This window comes from Coturnix japonica, chromosome 2 (genome assembly GCF_001577835.2).
Source record: "Coturnix japonica isolate 7356 chromosome 2, Coturnix japonica 2.1, whole genome shotgun sequence".
NCBI lineage: Eukaryota > Metazoa > Chordata > Aves > Galliformes > Phasianidae > Coturnix > Coturnix japonica.
Genome location: NC_029517.1, coordinates 22096165 through 22112481, shown reverse-complemented (window position 1 = coordinate 22112481; position 16317 = coordinate 22096165). Strand labels below are relative to the sequence as shown.

Below are 16317 nucleotides of genomic sequence, written 5' to 3'. Positions count from 1 at the left end.
GGCACGGCCGAAACTTCCCGTGATTAACGGCACAAGCCGTCAGCTGGGCCGCTCTCCAGCGCCCGTATGGGCTCTACAGCTCCTCGGTGCTGCCCCTTGGCAGCTGTGAGGCGATGGAGGCGCTCTGCGGGCATCAACCGCAGATTAGAGTGAATAGGGGCGAGAGGCCGCGAGCAGTCCTAAGCTCCCGCGGCCGCCGGGCCCGATGCAGCGCGGTGCCGGGCGATCACGCGGGCCGTGCCGGGCCGCTCCGAGCCGGGCGGTGCAGCCAATGGGCTGGAGAGCGGTGACGGCCGGCGCTGGCGGGCTGGTGCGCAGGCGGAGAAGCTGCACTGCCGCGGTCGGAAGGGAAGGGAGGGGAGGGAAGGGGGTGGCTGCGCCGGGCACAGCATGGCTGCCAAGGTAAGTCCCCGCCGGCGGGCGGGCAGGCGGGCGGCGAGCCCTCGGCGTGCGGCCGGTGTCGGCGGTGTCGGCGGGGAAGGGGCTGCGGCGGGAGGCGGGCGGCCGCCGGCCGTGACCTCGGGCCCGTCCTTGGCGAAACTTAAGGGCGGGCGGCGCCTCCTCCACGCGGCCCCGGGGAAGGGGCGCCTCGGGGCAGCGGGGCCGCTCGGCGTGTCGTCGGTTCGGCCTCCAGCCGGCGGGTAGAGAGGCTGCGCCGCGGGGACTCCCCTACCTGCGGGCTACGGGCCTGCTCGCTGCTCGGAACGCACCATGTGCCCGGCACGGCGCGGCCCTGCCGAGCTGTGCTGTGCCCGGCTGTTTGCGGGCCGCGGCGGTGGAGGAGCCTCGGCGTGGCCCCGGTGCGGAGGCCGGCGGTCGGGGCTGTGCGGCACCAGGTGCGCCCGGCCCAGCGTGCGGTGCCGGCCGTGGCCGCATTCTGCTGCGGGCCGACCCCTGCGGCCTTCTCTTCCCTTCCCCTGTTCTTCCTGCTGTTTTCACTTTTGCTTACAATTGCAGACCGGCTTCACTTCCCTATGAGCTCTTCCATCAGTTGGGTACTGCTCTGCTTTTGTGCTGCTTCGGTATAATAAATTAATGTGAATAGTTTTATCAATAACACGCTATCACCTCATCTCCCCCACCGTTGGCTGTGTACCCAAAGAAGGCCATATTAAAAGTGGGTATTCCATTCCTAACGACAGTCAAATTCATGTGAAAATAAATAGTGAAACTTTTAGTAACAAAGCCAAGCAAACACGTTGATGTGCTCAGATGCTCTGGCTGGAGTTCCATGCTCATCTATGCAAGTAAGGCTGTGATGGAGCTGCTCCTGTCAGCATCCAGCTCACTGGGAACTGAAGTGCCTACAGTTGTAATGGGTTGAGCAGTGTGTGATTCCTTTTTATTTGCTAAAATATATTAAACAGTCCTTCAGTATTAGGATTAATGAACCTTAGCTGTCTCAGTGTTTTTTAAATTGCCCACTGGCCCATACTGACAGCACGTTAGATACTTCTTATGGAACTCAGACTAAAGTCTTCAATTCACTGTGTTAATGAACCATAAGAAGCAGTGTGCAGTCCATTTGGATCCATACTACTCAAATATACTTTGAACATAATGTATGAGTAGCCAGTGTTTTTGTCTAATTGGATATATGGATGTGCTCCATGCTATGTGTATGCATGGTGGCCTTCTTTTAGCTTTGTTTATTACTTCAGTCTTTACTAGAATATATGGGAAGGACACAACACTTGAGGAGAAACTGGGCTGAATACAGCATGTTTCAGGTTGTGCCAAGCTTGGCAAAGAGATGCCTCATAAAAAGGATACATCTTTGTTACGAATGTCTTAAGCACCCTTGGTGCATTGCAAGACAGAGGTGCAGCACTTTGTACTACTGCAGGGTTTACTGCCCTCAGGTAACTTCAGAGGAAAGCTGTGTACAGACTTGAATGACTTACGTCAAAAAAAAAAAGGCAACAAAACCAAACAGCAGCAGAACTGGGAGCAGCTCGACTGGATTAATAATTAAGTTACCTCAAGACTTGAAGGGTTTTTATCTTTTTGAGGTGAAATAGTTGCCGTTAAACTCAGATGACTTTCTGCTTTTATTGTAGTCAGCAACAGCACGTAAGTAGCGTTTTGCGCTCTAACGGAACCGTCTGAACTCAGGTTCTGCAAGCACACACATGAATAACTGTGCCACATAAAGAGCTTCTGGGCCTGAAGTTATTCACATGTGCTTGCAGGCATGGGCCTTGATTTGTGTTCTAACTTCCTCACTGATGCATCTCAGTAATGTTTGCCTTTTTCACCTCAGCCAAACAATGGACTGGTGAGTTGAATGATTTTTCTCAAATTCCTTCAGTCCCTTTTCCTTGCCAGTCCCCTGCATGACCGCTTCCTTTAATTTTGGTAATTAGACCATTTCAGGCATACGAGTCTTTGGAATTGAATGTAATTGTTCTTCACCTGCAAGATTTCCAATGCTGACATGTTAAGCAGACTCCAGGAATTTGGTCTATCAAAAGGAAAGCCCAAATGGGATGCTGTTAAAGATTGCATGGTTAAGCACTCAGGGATCAAGAAATGGGCAGAGCTGTTATGCGTGAAAACTTTTATGTTGCTAACAGGACCACAGTTTTCATCGCTGTTTGTTACTTAGTGTCATGCTACTTATACAGCCTTTATATGGTGTATAAAGTTTTATGTGTTACACACAAATGTGTGTTTGGAGTCTTCAGAAGCGTTTCCTGACAGTGCTTTGAGAAAACTGAGTAGCAAATTATATTGAGTGTACAGTAAAATTACAGATGAGATGTTTCAGTAGAACTTACTGATAAATGAATTGTCTTCATAAGTGCTGGCTTCATTCTCTGAGTTGCAGAAGACACAAGCTTTATGGAAAGACCATGGTAGTGCACATCTAGTGCTGTAATGGGCTTGTACACAGCACCTCATGCTTTATTTCTTCATCCTTGAGTGTTTAACAATGCGAGCACCGTGCTTTGTCTGCCCTTTAGTCACATACCTTTAAAGAGACGTGTTACACAATCTAGCTAATGCCACCCGCGATTCACCCACAGTTATGTTTTACAGCTAAATTGGCTGTGGCTGCTGAGTGAATGTAAGCTGTCCTTGCTCCATGAACCATTACACAGTTGTGGCTGTAGTGATTGTATTGTGCATGTTCAGAGTGTGACTTTATATGTTACCAAGCGGTATGACGTTAAAAAGATACTAGGTTATTTTCAGTGGGAATTTCTAAGGTGTTTCTCAATGAAACCTGTTCACATACCTGATTTTGCCACTTTGCTACTTCATCTGCTCAGCTCGAGGCCAGAAACTGATATTTATAATAGCAGAAAGTACGTGTGATCTGTCTACTTTATGCTTCATAGCCACTCCTTTAAAGGAGTTAAAATTGTATTAAAGCAAATTCCCTTTCAATGATTTCAGTAGGCATGTGTGAAAACTGTGGGCTTTGCATGGAAGTGTTGTACACCACTGAACTTCATCTCTGCTATGGATAGCATGTGAATAAATGTTGACAGTTGTTTTAAGCTGCATAGCACTAATATAGGAGATCTTTAAATACTGTGATCCGTCTTTTTCTGCTCTGATTGTTTTGCATGCGTGAACTTGTTACCTCTATTACCCAGAATGCTTAAATCTCTTGTTTAAAAGTGATTGTCTTATTGACATAGTGTAATATAAATATCGTATGCTAAAAAAAAGTAGTTGTAAAACAACTGTTCAAGTAAAGCCATGAACCTGACTTCGGTATCTGGTGAGACCATTCGCATGCTTAAAATTAAGCGCATGCATCAATCTTGTGAAGCCTGACTGTCAAAGTGTATCAATGAGTATTCGGGGTGTTTCTAATGCCTGGGAGATCAACTTTGTTGCACAATTTGGGGATGCTTAACAACTTCTTATTCTCTCTTTGCTTATGTCTGTTTTTTTAACTGCCTTGGAAACTGTATCAGTGGAATTATATGTTGTTTCTGGTCATATTTACTGTTAAAGAAGGCCCTTAGTGCCCATCGCAGACTCTCTGTGTGCCTTGGTGTTAGTGTGGTCCAGTATTTCACAGTGAAGGCCCCAGCCCCACAGGATGCATTGCACTGACTGAATTCACTGGAGTTCTGGCCCTGCCTCTGTTGGGCCTTTTTGTGTGCACAAGTAGCCCAGTGCCATGTGAATTGATGGGGTCTGGATTTGCAGTGGTTGAAATATGAACACCGTGATAATAAGATTCAAGGGGAACATGATTCCAGACGATGCCAGAACCATGAGATTCTGATGCAGCCATGCCACAAGTGTTATTTTGCTATCATGGATACCCAGTGTGCTCCTTTTCTGCATCATCCATCTGCATTGCGTCTCCTTCATTCATCTCCTGCTCCCATGCTCCTTTCCCCTTTGCTAGCAATAGATTGGGATGTGTCTGGATACAGACTGAATTAGCTCTTCTTGCCTTAGATAATGCTGTTCTTCCCCTTCCTCCTTCCAAATGGTAGAGCAGAATTGCACTGCATTAAACGGGCCCTCAGAAGTGAAAAGGTGGATCCTAGCATTGAGATGAGCTTCTGTGTCCCCAAAGGGAGTGTAGTCCCTTATGCATAAACTCCAGACACCCAGCAACGTGAGCAGCACTGTTGGAAACAAGTGGCTGATGAGTAAGGAGAGAACCTCTATTTCCCAGAATCATCGCTCATTTTTTGCAGTAATGGTGTCATGACACTTAACTGCATCATGGTCACATTTATTGGATATGGTAACGTTGTGTAAGATCCAAGGGGCAGTTACCCTTGCTGCTCTGTATGGGTCCAGCAGTGCTTGCTGTTGTGTGGCTGGGCATAAGCCTGTAAATTCTGAAATGCTTTATGTATCATAAGACTTTTTTTCACCTCCTCCTCCTCAGAGAAAAATGTGTATTATTTTGCTGCCTATGACCTTTTACTATGTCTTATCTTCTTAAGATGCCAGAGTTTATCTGATCAAAGAATTTATGTGAGTCTTGATAACTTCATACCTAGGAGAAAGCAAGTGATTTTCTCTCCTTCCCCCTCCTACCCACCATTGTCATATTCTTTGTTTCATTTTGTTTCTTTTCCTGCACATTTACCTTTATGGGAACCACCTAATCCTACAAGGTGTGCATCCAGTTCCAAGGCCCACTGCTAACAATAACCTCACAAAGTGACCTACTGGCAAACTCCTCACAGCTCCCTTCTGCAGTGAGCACTGGGGGAGCAGCAACCCCTATAAAGGAGCTTTATTACACTGTTCCTTTTGGTCTTAGTTGTGCCTATGTGTTTATAGGTGCTACTGTACTTGTCCCCATTCCTTTACAAGAGCAAGGTGGGGGCTCTTTTGTGAATTTATGTCTTTAATATGTTAGATGGGACTATGTGTTGACATTACCAGCATTCTTAGCATGTTTCTTTTTCCTTTATAGTGTCTCTTTAGGATCAAGTGCAGAGTAACCTGACTTCCAGGATAGCCCTGGGAAAGTATTACTGGACTGAGAGTTATGCATACATTCTGACATGCATCTCTTCCATTGTGATACTGCTGAAAAGTGTTTTTAAGTTATCTGGATCTTATCATGTCAGGAAATGAATTCCACTTTCTATGCAGCTTTATATCCCAGGAAGTTAGAGATGCTCTTGAAAGTGTGCTTCAAATGATAAGGCATTCTTCCTGATGCTGTAATGTAGACAAGCTTACAGCCCTGAATGATAACAATCTGTCTTCTGACCAGCTTGTTTAGGCCAATGTCTATTTTATTTATCTATGTTGTCCAAGGATTGTGACAAGGAGGTATGTGATACTGTATTTCCTGGAAGATGGCATGAATGCATTGCTTAATTTTAGCTTCGTTTTTGCTTTTGATCTGTTGAATTGCTTCTGCTTTGGCTATAGAATGGCTTGACAGTACTGAATAGATCCTGCATACTTGTATGTCACCAGACCTGAACTTGTATAAGGCTTCTGGGCACTTCTGTAATAATGCTGTTTTGCTCGAGCTACAGTGCAAAACGGAAACATAGCAGCTGATGTTTGATGGTACTAGATAACTATGGGCTGTAAAATGTAAGACTGCATATTTTCTGGTGCATTCCCTTTCTGGAAATATCTGTATCTCAGTCATTTGTAGGGAGATAAAGAGATCCTTATGAAAAGACCCTATCTTCGATTGCTTTGGAATAAAGCAATTTCAACGGAAGCTTTGTTAAAACACTTAAAGGAACACTGCAAATGCATTTTCATAACATTTTAAAATAATTTCATGCTATTTACAATACCTTAGAAACATGCAATTGCAATTATATTCTTTACCAAAAAATGTTACTTGGCTTGCACAAAACTCAATGTGTTAAAGGATGAAATTGCTCATAAGGAGTGGGTTGTTGGTATTTTTCTTTTCTTTAAAGAGGTGGGGGAAAAAAGGCAGGAAAAGAAACATTTGAGAGAGTGGAGAAGTGCACACATGTACACCGAGCTACATGCATTTAGAGAAGAAACAGAGCTTGTCACAAGCCTGGCAACAACAAACTCTTCTTACTGGATACCTGAGAGGTGCTTAGCCACATGCTGGGTTCACATGCTACTGATGCCTTGCAGTCTGAGCAGCCTGTAAGAACTGTTCCTTTGCTGACCAGTGAGTGCACTCTTGGGGTCTCTGGTCTGGAGTTCTACTTTGCTTGTTGGCGTAGACCTTGATCACATGCAAACTAGAGTCTGGAATGTAGGTGCACAACACCTTCTGACTTTCTGTAGATCAACACCCCATGCCAACCCTTTTGGCTTTGGGAGTAGAAGTAAGAAACCTATCTGAGTTGTCCAGGAATGGCTATCTGCTATAGCTGTGCTGGCATGCTGAGCAGCAGGCAAAGTGAGCCTGTGGGGAATCAAAAGATAAGGGTGTCTCTGTACAGATCTTCTTGCATCAGGCCTTGCAGCTCTCTGTCAGGCAGGAGAACCATGTAGTTAGTAATACAAGAAACCCATTCAGCTACTGACAATTAGGGTTCTCAGGTGGGAGGGGGAGATTTGCATTCTCTGTTGCCATGTTTATGCATTTTGCATGGCTGATAGCTCCCATTACGCTTTGGGGGGGGGGAATGAAGTGCTCACTGGGTGTGTTTGTGCATGGCTTCTGGCAGGACTGGTCATCCCAAATGGTGTTTAAAATGGCTGTACTGCTCGGTCACACCTGCAGTGCTGCTTGGATGTGCACGGTGCTGGAACTTCAGGAATCCTGAAAATCCTAAACTGCATGTGTTGGTTTTGCTCACTGAGGGACAGGTTTTGCATCATGCTGTGCCTGGGAAAGCAGAGCGTGCTCATGGGTCTGACACTGGGAGGCTGAACAAAGTGCATTTTGCAGTTATACAAACAAGCATTTTATTCAGAGAGAGAGCACTGAGATTTGCAAGCGTCTGACCAGGCAGCCAAACCTTTCAAAAATAATTCTGAAATCTCTTAAATATCTTCGCTATTTCTGTAGTTTCAAGAGGTTTTCCACACTTGTTGGAGCCCCAGGCTGGGCTGGCCCTGGCCTCAGGCCTGGCTTCTGGCACATACTGCCCTGCCCTGAGCCTCAGCTGAGCCCTCTGCAGCTGCTGTGCTGCTGAGAAGGTGCTCTTTGGCTTGGGGAGACACCGTGTCCTTCCTGACCCTCCATATCACTGTGCTTTGAAAGCCAGCAGTAACCCTGAAGCATTGATTCGACTTGGGTATTACTGAGCGTGCAGCAGCAGTGCTAGGGTAATGCAGTGGTGCCATGGTGAATCAGAAGGGGTAAATGACTTGGCAGAAAGTAGATAACTTTGTTTGTTGGTTTGTTTCTTTGGGCTTGGGTGATTTTTTGTTTGTTTTTGTTTGCCTTAAAGTCAGATCACAGTAAAACAGCACAGCACTGTTTGTCTTCCACAGTGGCGTAGTATAATGTAGCTCTGAGCTTAGAAATGAGAAGGAATTGTTGGTTTCTTTTTTCTCCTTTTATTTTGTTATTTAACACAAATGATGTCTGTCCTGTTCTCTGTGGATCAGGCAATTCAGTTGTTGACAGCCCTTCATGCTTTGCTTGTGATGGGATGGATAACTGTGCAGATGACAGGGCTTTTTCCCTTAACGTGATGCAAGAATATAGCCTTGGAGATACAACGCTAAGCTTGGCAGAGGCAAACTTCTGAGGTTGTTATGGAACTGATCAGTTTTAGCTCAGTGTAGAGGCAAATAGCACACAGAAGACAACTGCAATCATAGCCAGTCAGGTGTGAGGCAACTGGTGAATTCCTGGTTTTCTGAAGCTTTTTTATTACTTCAGAAACGTAGGAGAGATAGTGGAGTTTATCTCAGTAATAAAGATGGTTGAACCTTCAATGTGATGTAAGTCTCTGTATTTTACTTGGTTTTGAAATACTGTTACACAGTTGAGTTGGTAGGCATTGTGGCCATATGTATATAGGTAAAACTTTGTGCCTTTGAGTTTTAGGTTACTGTTGCCTTTGTGACTGTGACCTTTGTAAGCTCTTGTATCCCTCCCTGCCATTCCATGCCAACATAACTAACTTCATCCCTTCAGCTGGAGGCCCAATCTCAAAGGCCAGAGTTGAGGTGTGTATCTGCCTGGGAGCTTTGATGGGACCCACAGCTCTTTTTGTGATGTTTAGGGCTCTGAATTGCTGGGCTGGCAATTTAAACCTTTTCTGCTCTTACCAGCTGGTATTTGTAGGCGTGATTACTACCAGTTTCTTACATCCTCTTTAGGTATTTTTATTTTGCTGCTTGTTTTAGATTTAGGTCTGAGTTTGTTGTATTAAATGCAGTCAGAGTTTGTTGTAATAAGTAGCGCTGCTGCAAGTTATGATTGCTTTAGTCACTCAAAAATCTGGTTCCTTTCCTAAGTGACATATTTTCTTTGTTCTCCACAACTCTTGTCTGTGGGATGAGATATCCTCACAGCAACCTTATGCCTAACGGTCTGTGCTCCTTGTTAAACAGTTGAGTTGAATTTAGATGTAGGTTTCGGGAGGGATCTGGGGCTTGCCATCACTTTGCCCTCCTTAAAATGAAGCTCTAACTTACACCTAAATGTTAGCTATGGAAGCTGAGAAGGCGATACAGTTTTGGATCTTACCCATGTAAGTTGTGCTGCTGAATATTACCCGATCTTTATTTACTGAAGATTTGGAAATGTTCTTTCCTGGAGCCGAGTTTCATTTCCATCTTAGAAGATAAGTTTAAACTTATCACAAAATAGAAGGTTCAAAGAAGGTTCCTTGGCAGTTGGAGTCTTTTTTTAGTGCTGGTTTTTCAAGGAGGTATAGAGGGAACGACATCTAGCACACTTTGTTCTTCTGTTTTCCTTTCTGACATGGTGTGCTGGGAAAAATAATGTCTAGAGATTTGAGAATATGGAGTCGTAGAAGGGCACACGTTTTCCTACCTTTTTCTTGATAGTGTTTGCATACTGCCTAAAAGAGCACTTAGTCAACAGCGGAGGATGCTTTCACAAGGACAATGCTGTGCCAAGTGCCAATCATCCAGCCAGTAGGAGGAAGAAATTGTAATTGTCTCTATTTAAGCAGTTGGGTTTTATCCCAACTTCTCTGAACTCCTTCAGCCAATAGAACTGTTGGCTGTTTGTTGTTTTATTTTACCCAGTCAGTGGATATTTAATTCTGGGAAGTTAGCAAATGTGCCCATTTAATCTAAGTAAAGCCGTAAAGTAGAATCCTTGTAAGGAATAAATTAGAGCAAATTATTCAGTGTTGGAGTAGCTTGAGCTGCATCTGACTGCATCTTCCATCAAAGACTGATAGCTTTGCAGTTAATCAAAATGCAGGTAACATCTCCAAAACATAAAAAGCCGTCAGCAGGATCATGACACACAAATTCTACATCTGTGCAAGTAAATCTGATTTGGAGATCAGTATGCAAACGTGTACGTGCTGCTGTGCATTTGACCACAAACCTCCAAATTGGAGAATGTGTATAAATACGTATCGTATGTGTATATGTGTAGTACAGCCCTAACAGTCCTCCTGGGCCTCCTGCAGTGAGAAACAACATCTGTTTTAACGTTTCTACCCATCTCTGCCTACTTGTGATGTTGCTTTGCTATTTCTTCCTGCAGCTCTTTTATGCCAGGTACCTGTGACAGCTTTTCAACTGAGCTCTGGGTTGGCATGTGATGTTACAGAAAGAGGATGGGGTGTTGTCTTCTGTCGGTAGAGCAGGAGGTTCCCTATTGAAGGAGTTAATTGAAAGGCACGTTCTGCAGTAGGAGTCGGGCGTTGTCATCTGTCCTTTGCTACGTGACTTTCCTGTCGCATCCATCCATCCCATGACCTCACACGTAGGTCTAATTTTAGGATAGAAGGAAAGAGGTCTGAAAATTAATATTACTGAGCAAACAGCGCTGTCGTTGTTATCATCTTTCTGTTCTTTGCAAATATGGCCTGTTTCTACTTTTCCTTCCATCCCTGGCTACTAAAACCTCTTGGTCACGTATTTTATTATTGTAGGGCTTTATCGTGTTTGACAGCTACCGTTTGATGGAACATCACTGATTTAACAGATCCTTGGCAGAGGAAACCTTTAAGTAAGGCACCGAGTATGAAAAGCCATTAGAAAAAAAGTGGTATGTAGAAATACTCTGTCTGTCTGATTCCTGCTCTCAGCCCATTGTGCAGCCTGAATCTGACTTGAGAAATCTTCACATGTTTAGGGGAAGAAATTTTTGAATAATTTCACATTTCCATTAAAATAGTTTTTGTCACTGACATCAAGTCAGCCTTCCTCCTCCCTGTCACTTCACCTGTCTAATGCTGCTTGCCATTGTGTGTCAGTCTGACTGGAAACTGCTTCGTAAAGACCAGGAATTAGTTCCGTGTTGATGCTGTTCAAAAGGAAGAAAAACATGGCAACAACAAACTTTCTGCAGTTGCTTTTACTTCGTTCACGTACCCAAATCTGTTACTTGAGCTGCGTCTTTTCTTTCAGGGTTGACAGGTGTGAAGTGGTGGCTGTGATCTTTTCTGCCCTGTGACTCTGCACTGCAAAACTTTTGGACTTCTCTGTTCTGCTCACAGTGAAAAAAAACGAGTGACTGTAACCTCTTGTGGTTGGCATGTGGTGATTCGTTATGTGCAGCCTATTGATTCAGTATCTGCTGTGAGAATAAGGCATACACAGTCCTGCTTGTAAGCATTTGGCCCAAATACTATTATGTAAATATTCATCCCAAATCTTATATAATTAACACAGCACCTAACAGTTCCTTATCTTATGTGCCGTCAACGAAGATGGTAAACCAGCTTTTTTTCTTGTGGATTTGCTGGGGGAAAGAAGGGAAAGGGGACTTTCAAAAATGATGAGAGTAGCTTAGCAAGGGATGAATGAAAAGACTTTCAGTTATGTTATTTCTGTATGTAGTATGTACTTACAGTTCTCTTGTGGGTTTGAAAGCATGAGTACTTTGTGTTGTGCGTGACCCAGAGTTTGATTAAATACATTTATATTCTGGCAAACAAAGGAATCTATAATAAAAACTGCTCTAAGGTCTCTTGGTGTTTCTGTTCACTCTTTGAAGGTTGGCACAGTTTGTGAAAGCCTTGAGGAGTAACCATGGGTTGGTGCCCCCGTGTTTCCATGAGGCAAAGCATTGTTTTTGCATTCCTATGGGCTGGATCTATTGGTCAGAAAGAAGGGTGCTTTTGGAGTTTGACTGTTTTCAATAGTCACAGACTGAAGGGAGCCACGTTGTGAGCTGATAGCAGTATCATGCTGTGGGATGGCAGGCGAGCGTCTCTCAATTCCCTTTGTGATGTCCTGAGTCTATAAGTGCAACTAAACATCTCCTGGATACACTGAAACAGTAGTGCTGAAACTTGTCTAGTATTCTAAATCCTCCTCCATGTTTGTCTCATCCTGTGTTAACAGACTTTAGTTTAACCGCAGTGTTCCTGAAGAAACAGGAAATCTTTCTTGACAGATCGAATTGATTTTATTCTGTTTTTCTCTCCAAGAGATGCCTCTGTGAAAGTAATCTTCCCATTTTTCATTCTAATTCCTATCTCTACATCAGAATGCTCAGGTTGACATCATTGTCGTTTCTGTGGCAACCAAATGATCTCATACGAACACCGTGATGACTATGCAGCACCAGTAAATGTGATGTCTTAATGAAACAGCTGTTACTTTATGCAAATGCCTGTAATGACAGACTCGCTAAGGAGAAGCCAAATCATTCAAGCTAGAATCAGAATTGATTCCAATTAAAATGTATTAAAATGCTGGAAATGTTTCCCCAGGTTCTGAAGGAGATGAGAGGTTTTTAATTATTGTTGTCAGGTATCTCACAACTTTTTCAATTTTGTGAAGTTATTGTGAACTCTTTAATAATTTTGGCTGAGTTCAGAGCAGCCTGTAACTGCCTGATCACACTGTAACTGCCTTATGTAACTGAGTTCAGTCTTCATTGGGTTGTTTGATATTTCCATGTGAACCTGTGGATTGGTTCTGCTCAGGCTTTTACCAGGAGTGAAGGTCATGCTCCCACAGTGGCCTGTAGCTGCTGTGTCATCTGCTAATATTTAAACAGCAGGAATTTGTTTATTGCTAATGCTGAAGATAAGAATTGTAGAGGAAGTGTTAAACTTCCTCCTCTCTGTAATTACCCTGCGTTTAGACATGTCAACTCAGGATTGAAAACTGAAGCCTGTGTGGTAGGAGTTGGGCAAATGGTGACACAGTGCTTGCAGTAAGAGAGCGTATCTGCGTGCTCATCTTTAGCATAGATATCAACATAGATATCGTGAGATTGCAGGTGAAATCTGGAGGAGAAAAGAGAGAGAGCTTTCATGATTTAAAGTCCAGACTCCCCATGTACAGAGGTTTGATTGTATTTACCCATGAAAGGCGAGGGCAGCTGCTGTCATCCTTCCAGCTGTCATGGAGCGTGGGTGTGCTCTGCTGCGCTGGATGCTGTGCAGATAAGAAAGGGCAAAATAAAAGACCCCACGCTTTTTATTTTGTCCCCCTTTAAAGAAAAATCAAACCAAAACAATTTGTATTTAAAATAATTCCTATTTCAGTAGCACAGGGTTATTATTTGCACAAGTATCTGCTGAAATGCTGCTGCTATTTTTATTAGCACAAAGGAAGGGTTGCTGGCTGCAGGACTAAAGATTTTCTTTGACTCCCATCATTTCTAGCCTTCAATAAGTTCGCTTCGTGCGTATGATGCTGTTTCCATTATGCAGTTGTCTTTTGTTCTTTTAGAGATTGTACAGTTGGATCCATGAGTACATAGGGATTCATGCCCACTCCCACACCCTTCCCAGTTCTATGAGCTACTGAGGTGTAGCATTTTGAATAGACTTGAATAGATGGATTTGATTATAAATAGGATCTTGGAAAGTGAACTTCTGTGTTCAAAGAAGAAAACACAACACTGAAACAAAATACATTTACCTGTCAGTTATTCCTACCTAACTCCTGTCACACAATTATTAGTCAAGACATGCAATGTATAGGAACTTTTCTCCAGCTCAGTTCTTTCAGTTGCTTATTCACGAGTGTGGTGTCATAAATAAAGGCAGTTACTCTAGCAACACCCTGAGTCAGACCTTTCCATAAGTTTATAGAAGCATCCATAGAACATTTTCTTATTTCCTTGTAGTTATGCAATTACTGGTTATTAAAAGCAGACCCCTTTTTTGTTGAAACCCTCTATGATGCTGCTGCCCAGTGTAGGCTTGTTTTATTCAAAGGGCATGAGGTTCTCACTTGTTGCTGTAAAACTGTTCTGCCTACTCACAGCACATCCTCCACTGTACTGACAGTCCTGGAGAAACCTTTTCTAACACTGTTCAGGCTAATGTTCTGTATCTCTTTGCTGCTTCTTGCAGGAAATATTTTTGGTTTTGATGTTACACTGGAAAATTTTGCTATCCTTTTGTTCTTTGGGTTAAGTAACTTTGTCCCTGCTAGACATAAGCCTGAACTTTAGCTCTAGAAAGTGAATTGCTAGCACTGAGTTGTCTGGTTTTGCAAGTTGAAAGTGAGGGAGATCATGCCATGAGCGTATGGTCAGTGCTCTGATTGTGCAATGGCACTACTATAAGTCAACAAGCCCTGGGAAAATCAAAAGGTAACATCTATGAATTGCACTGAGGGAGCTACCAGGGTCATGTTAGCAGGTTGATAGTTGTGGTGTTTAGGTATATCTTCAATTCTAAATGGTGTAAGACAGCAAAAAAGAAAGGAGAGTAATAGTGTTAGCATCCGTCATAGCATCTGTCTTTTGTGAGCAAGAGGGGTATTTTAGAAGAATGCTCATCAGTGGATGAAAATGCCATTTGATTATTCTCATTTTGAAATAAGAGGTTGTTTTTATTAAAGAATCCCTAATATTTCTTATGTGTAGTCATTGCATTTATGCAAATTTGTCTCTAGGTTCTTAACATTCATTGGGGTATGTTAATAGCAAATAGTGACCATAATGAAGTAGTTTATATTTGTATGTTATCTTTGGATAAAAATAATGAAGATCATCTGGGTAAAAAATTATGTTGTAGAATAGCTATAAGACCATTAGAAATGCCGTTTTGAGGAGCAAGATGAACTGATGTAGTCAGAGGAGCGTAGCACTTTGTGATAGGTGGCAAAAGTGATGGAAGGGCTGAGCTGCTTCTTTTAGTAACCTGGACATGGAAGACAGATTTATTTATTTTCCCACTAAGAGTTGATTTTCAGGTTCAGTTTTTCACTGTAGTGTAATGTTTTGCACTGAATTGTAAGGATTACCACAATTGCATCTTAATCCTAGTCCAGAGGCTGACTGCCAACTAACAGATGAGTTTGTTTCTAACGCTGATATTGTCTTCTGATATGTGCTTAAAGTTTGAAGTGGGTAGCATTGGTTGCAGTGTGGTGCTTTTTCCCCTTGCTAAACAGTTTTGATGAGCAATGATGGTGCTTAGCTATTGTTACTTGACTATTGGGCTAGCAGTATAGTCCTTCTGCATTTCAAGCCTCTAAGTAGGAAAACTGTAGGACTACACTGTCTAAATGACTTATTACGTAGGGAAGAATTTCCTATTTTTGGAAATACACCAGTTTTCTTTAAGGTAGATACTACTTCCACCTCTTTGCTGTACCTATTTAGAAGCAATTGACAAACTGATAAATCACGTATTTGCAAGATGACAGACATTTTCCAGTGTGTATGTAATTCATAACTGTATTGGTCCCCTGATCAGTGTGTATGCAAGAATACCGTGGTTTATTGGGAAAGTCCTTGTGTGAGAATCAGGTTATGAACAAGGCAGCTGCATTTGCCTTGGGGCTTTGAAAGTAGGATCAAAGATATCAGGTAATTGCCCAATAAAGTAGATCTCTTCGCTTTGATGAGCTTGGGGGAGGTGAAGCTTCCACCTATCATGGTGCAGAAGCTGGACTGGGAATTGTCCAGGGATTTGTAATTGTGACAGGTTGAAGATGAATGAGAATAGTTTTTATTCAGGTTTGCTGTCTCCATTGGCTGGCAGTTTTTCTTCTGCTTCTCCGTGAAGGGAGGTAGGCTCAGCACAATTCTAGTTTCAGCAGTGCTTATTCTCTGTCTCTACATACTGAATCAGCCTGTAGAATCCAAAAGGTTTTTGATGGTCAAGCTCTAAGCTGTTACTAGACAGAGGAATATGGTAACTACTGCATGGATTGGTAGGCTTACACTTCTGCAGAATGTGATTGTAAGCCCAGTACGTGCAATTCTGAGGATGGAGGAAAAATTTATAGAAAATATATATACATATATTTGTCTTAAGGCTGGCCATGCTTTGACTCATTGGACTGAATGTAATAGAAGTACCTGTCTAGTAGTTATTGGCTGCCTTTGAGTAGATATTCCAAATAGCGTTTAATTGTATTTTCACAGTCAAGTCCTTTTGCTTGGATTCTGTGCAGAAGGAATGACAGTGCTTTTACTGAGGTGAGAATGTGCAGGAACATGTTGGGCAATGGGAAATGATGACTGAGGCAGCTGAAATGGGGAATGGTGCCATGGCAGGCGGTACAGAAGCTGATGCAGCTCGTGATGCTGTGTGCTGAGGGAGAGTGATCAAGCAGGATAGAAAAATTTTTGTATTTGTGTTAATGTAAATAATGTTAGTGTAAATATGGAAAAAAGGGTACACAAGCATGTTCACTGTATCAAAATTCAAACCTGGGTGTTGTTATACCATAGTACACAGTATTCATGGAGTTCTAATGTCTATTCAGACTTGGCCAGTCAGTGCATCTTACCTGGTTTCCAACATCCCAGTCACTCATTTAAAGAAGAATTTAAGGTCA

General features: G+C 43.0%; 1 protein-coding gene across 4 annotated transcripts in view; it reads left to right on the top strand.

The window, feature by feature from the left end:
* The first annotated feature begins 305 nt into the window (after positions 1–305).
* The window catches only part of SLC25A13 (solute carrier family 25 member 13), an 85773-nt gene continuing 69761 nt past the window's right edge, over positions 306–16317 (top strand). The window contains exons 1-3 of one of the 4 annotated variants that reach the window (XM_015853598.2): positions 346–402; positions 2264–2278; positions 5758–5772. In XM_015853598.2, the coding sequence (XP_015709084.1) occupies positions 391–402; positions 2264–2278; positions 5758–5772 (42 nt within the window). In that variant the 5' untranslated portion in view covers positions 346–390. Of the gene's footprint in view, positions 403–2022; positions 2074–2263; positions 2279–5757; positions 5773–16317 lie in introns of those variants that run through there. The other 3 variants (XM_015853599.2, XM_015853600.2, XM_032443145.1) reach the window with 3 other exon arrangements.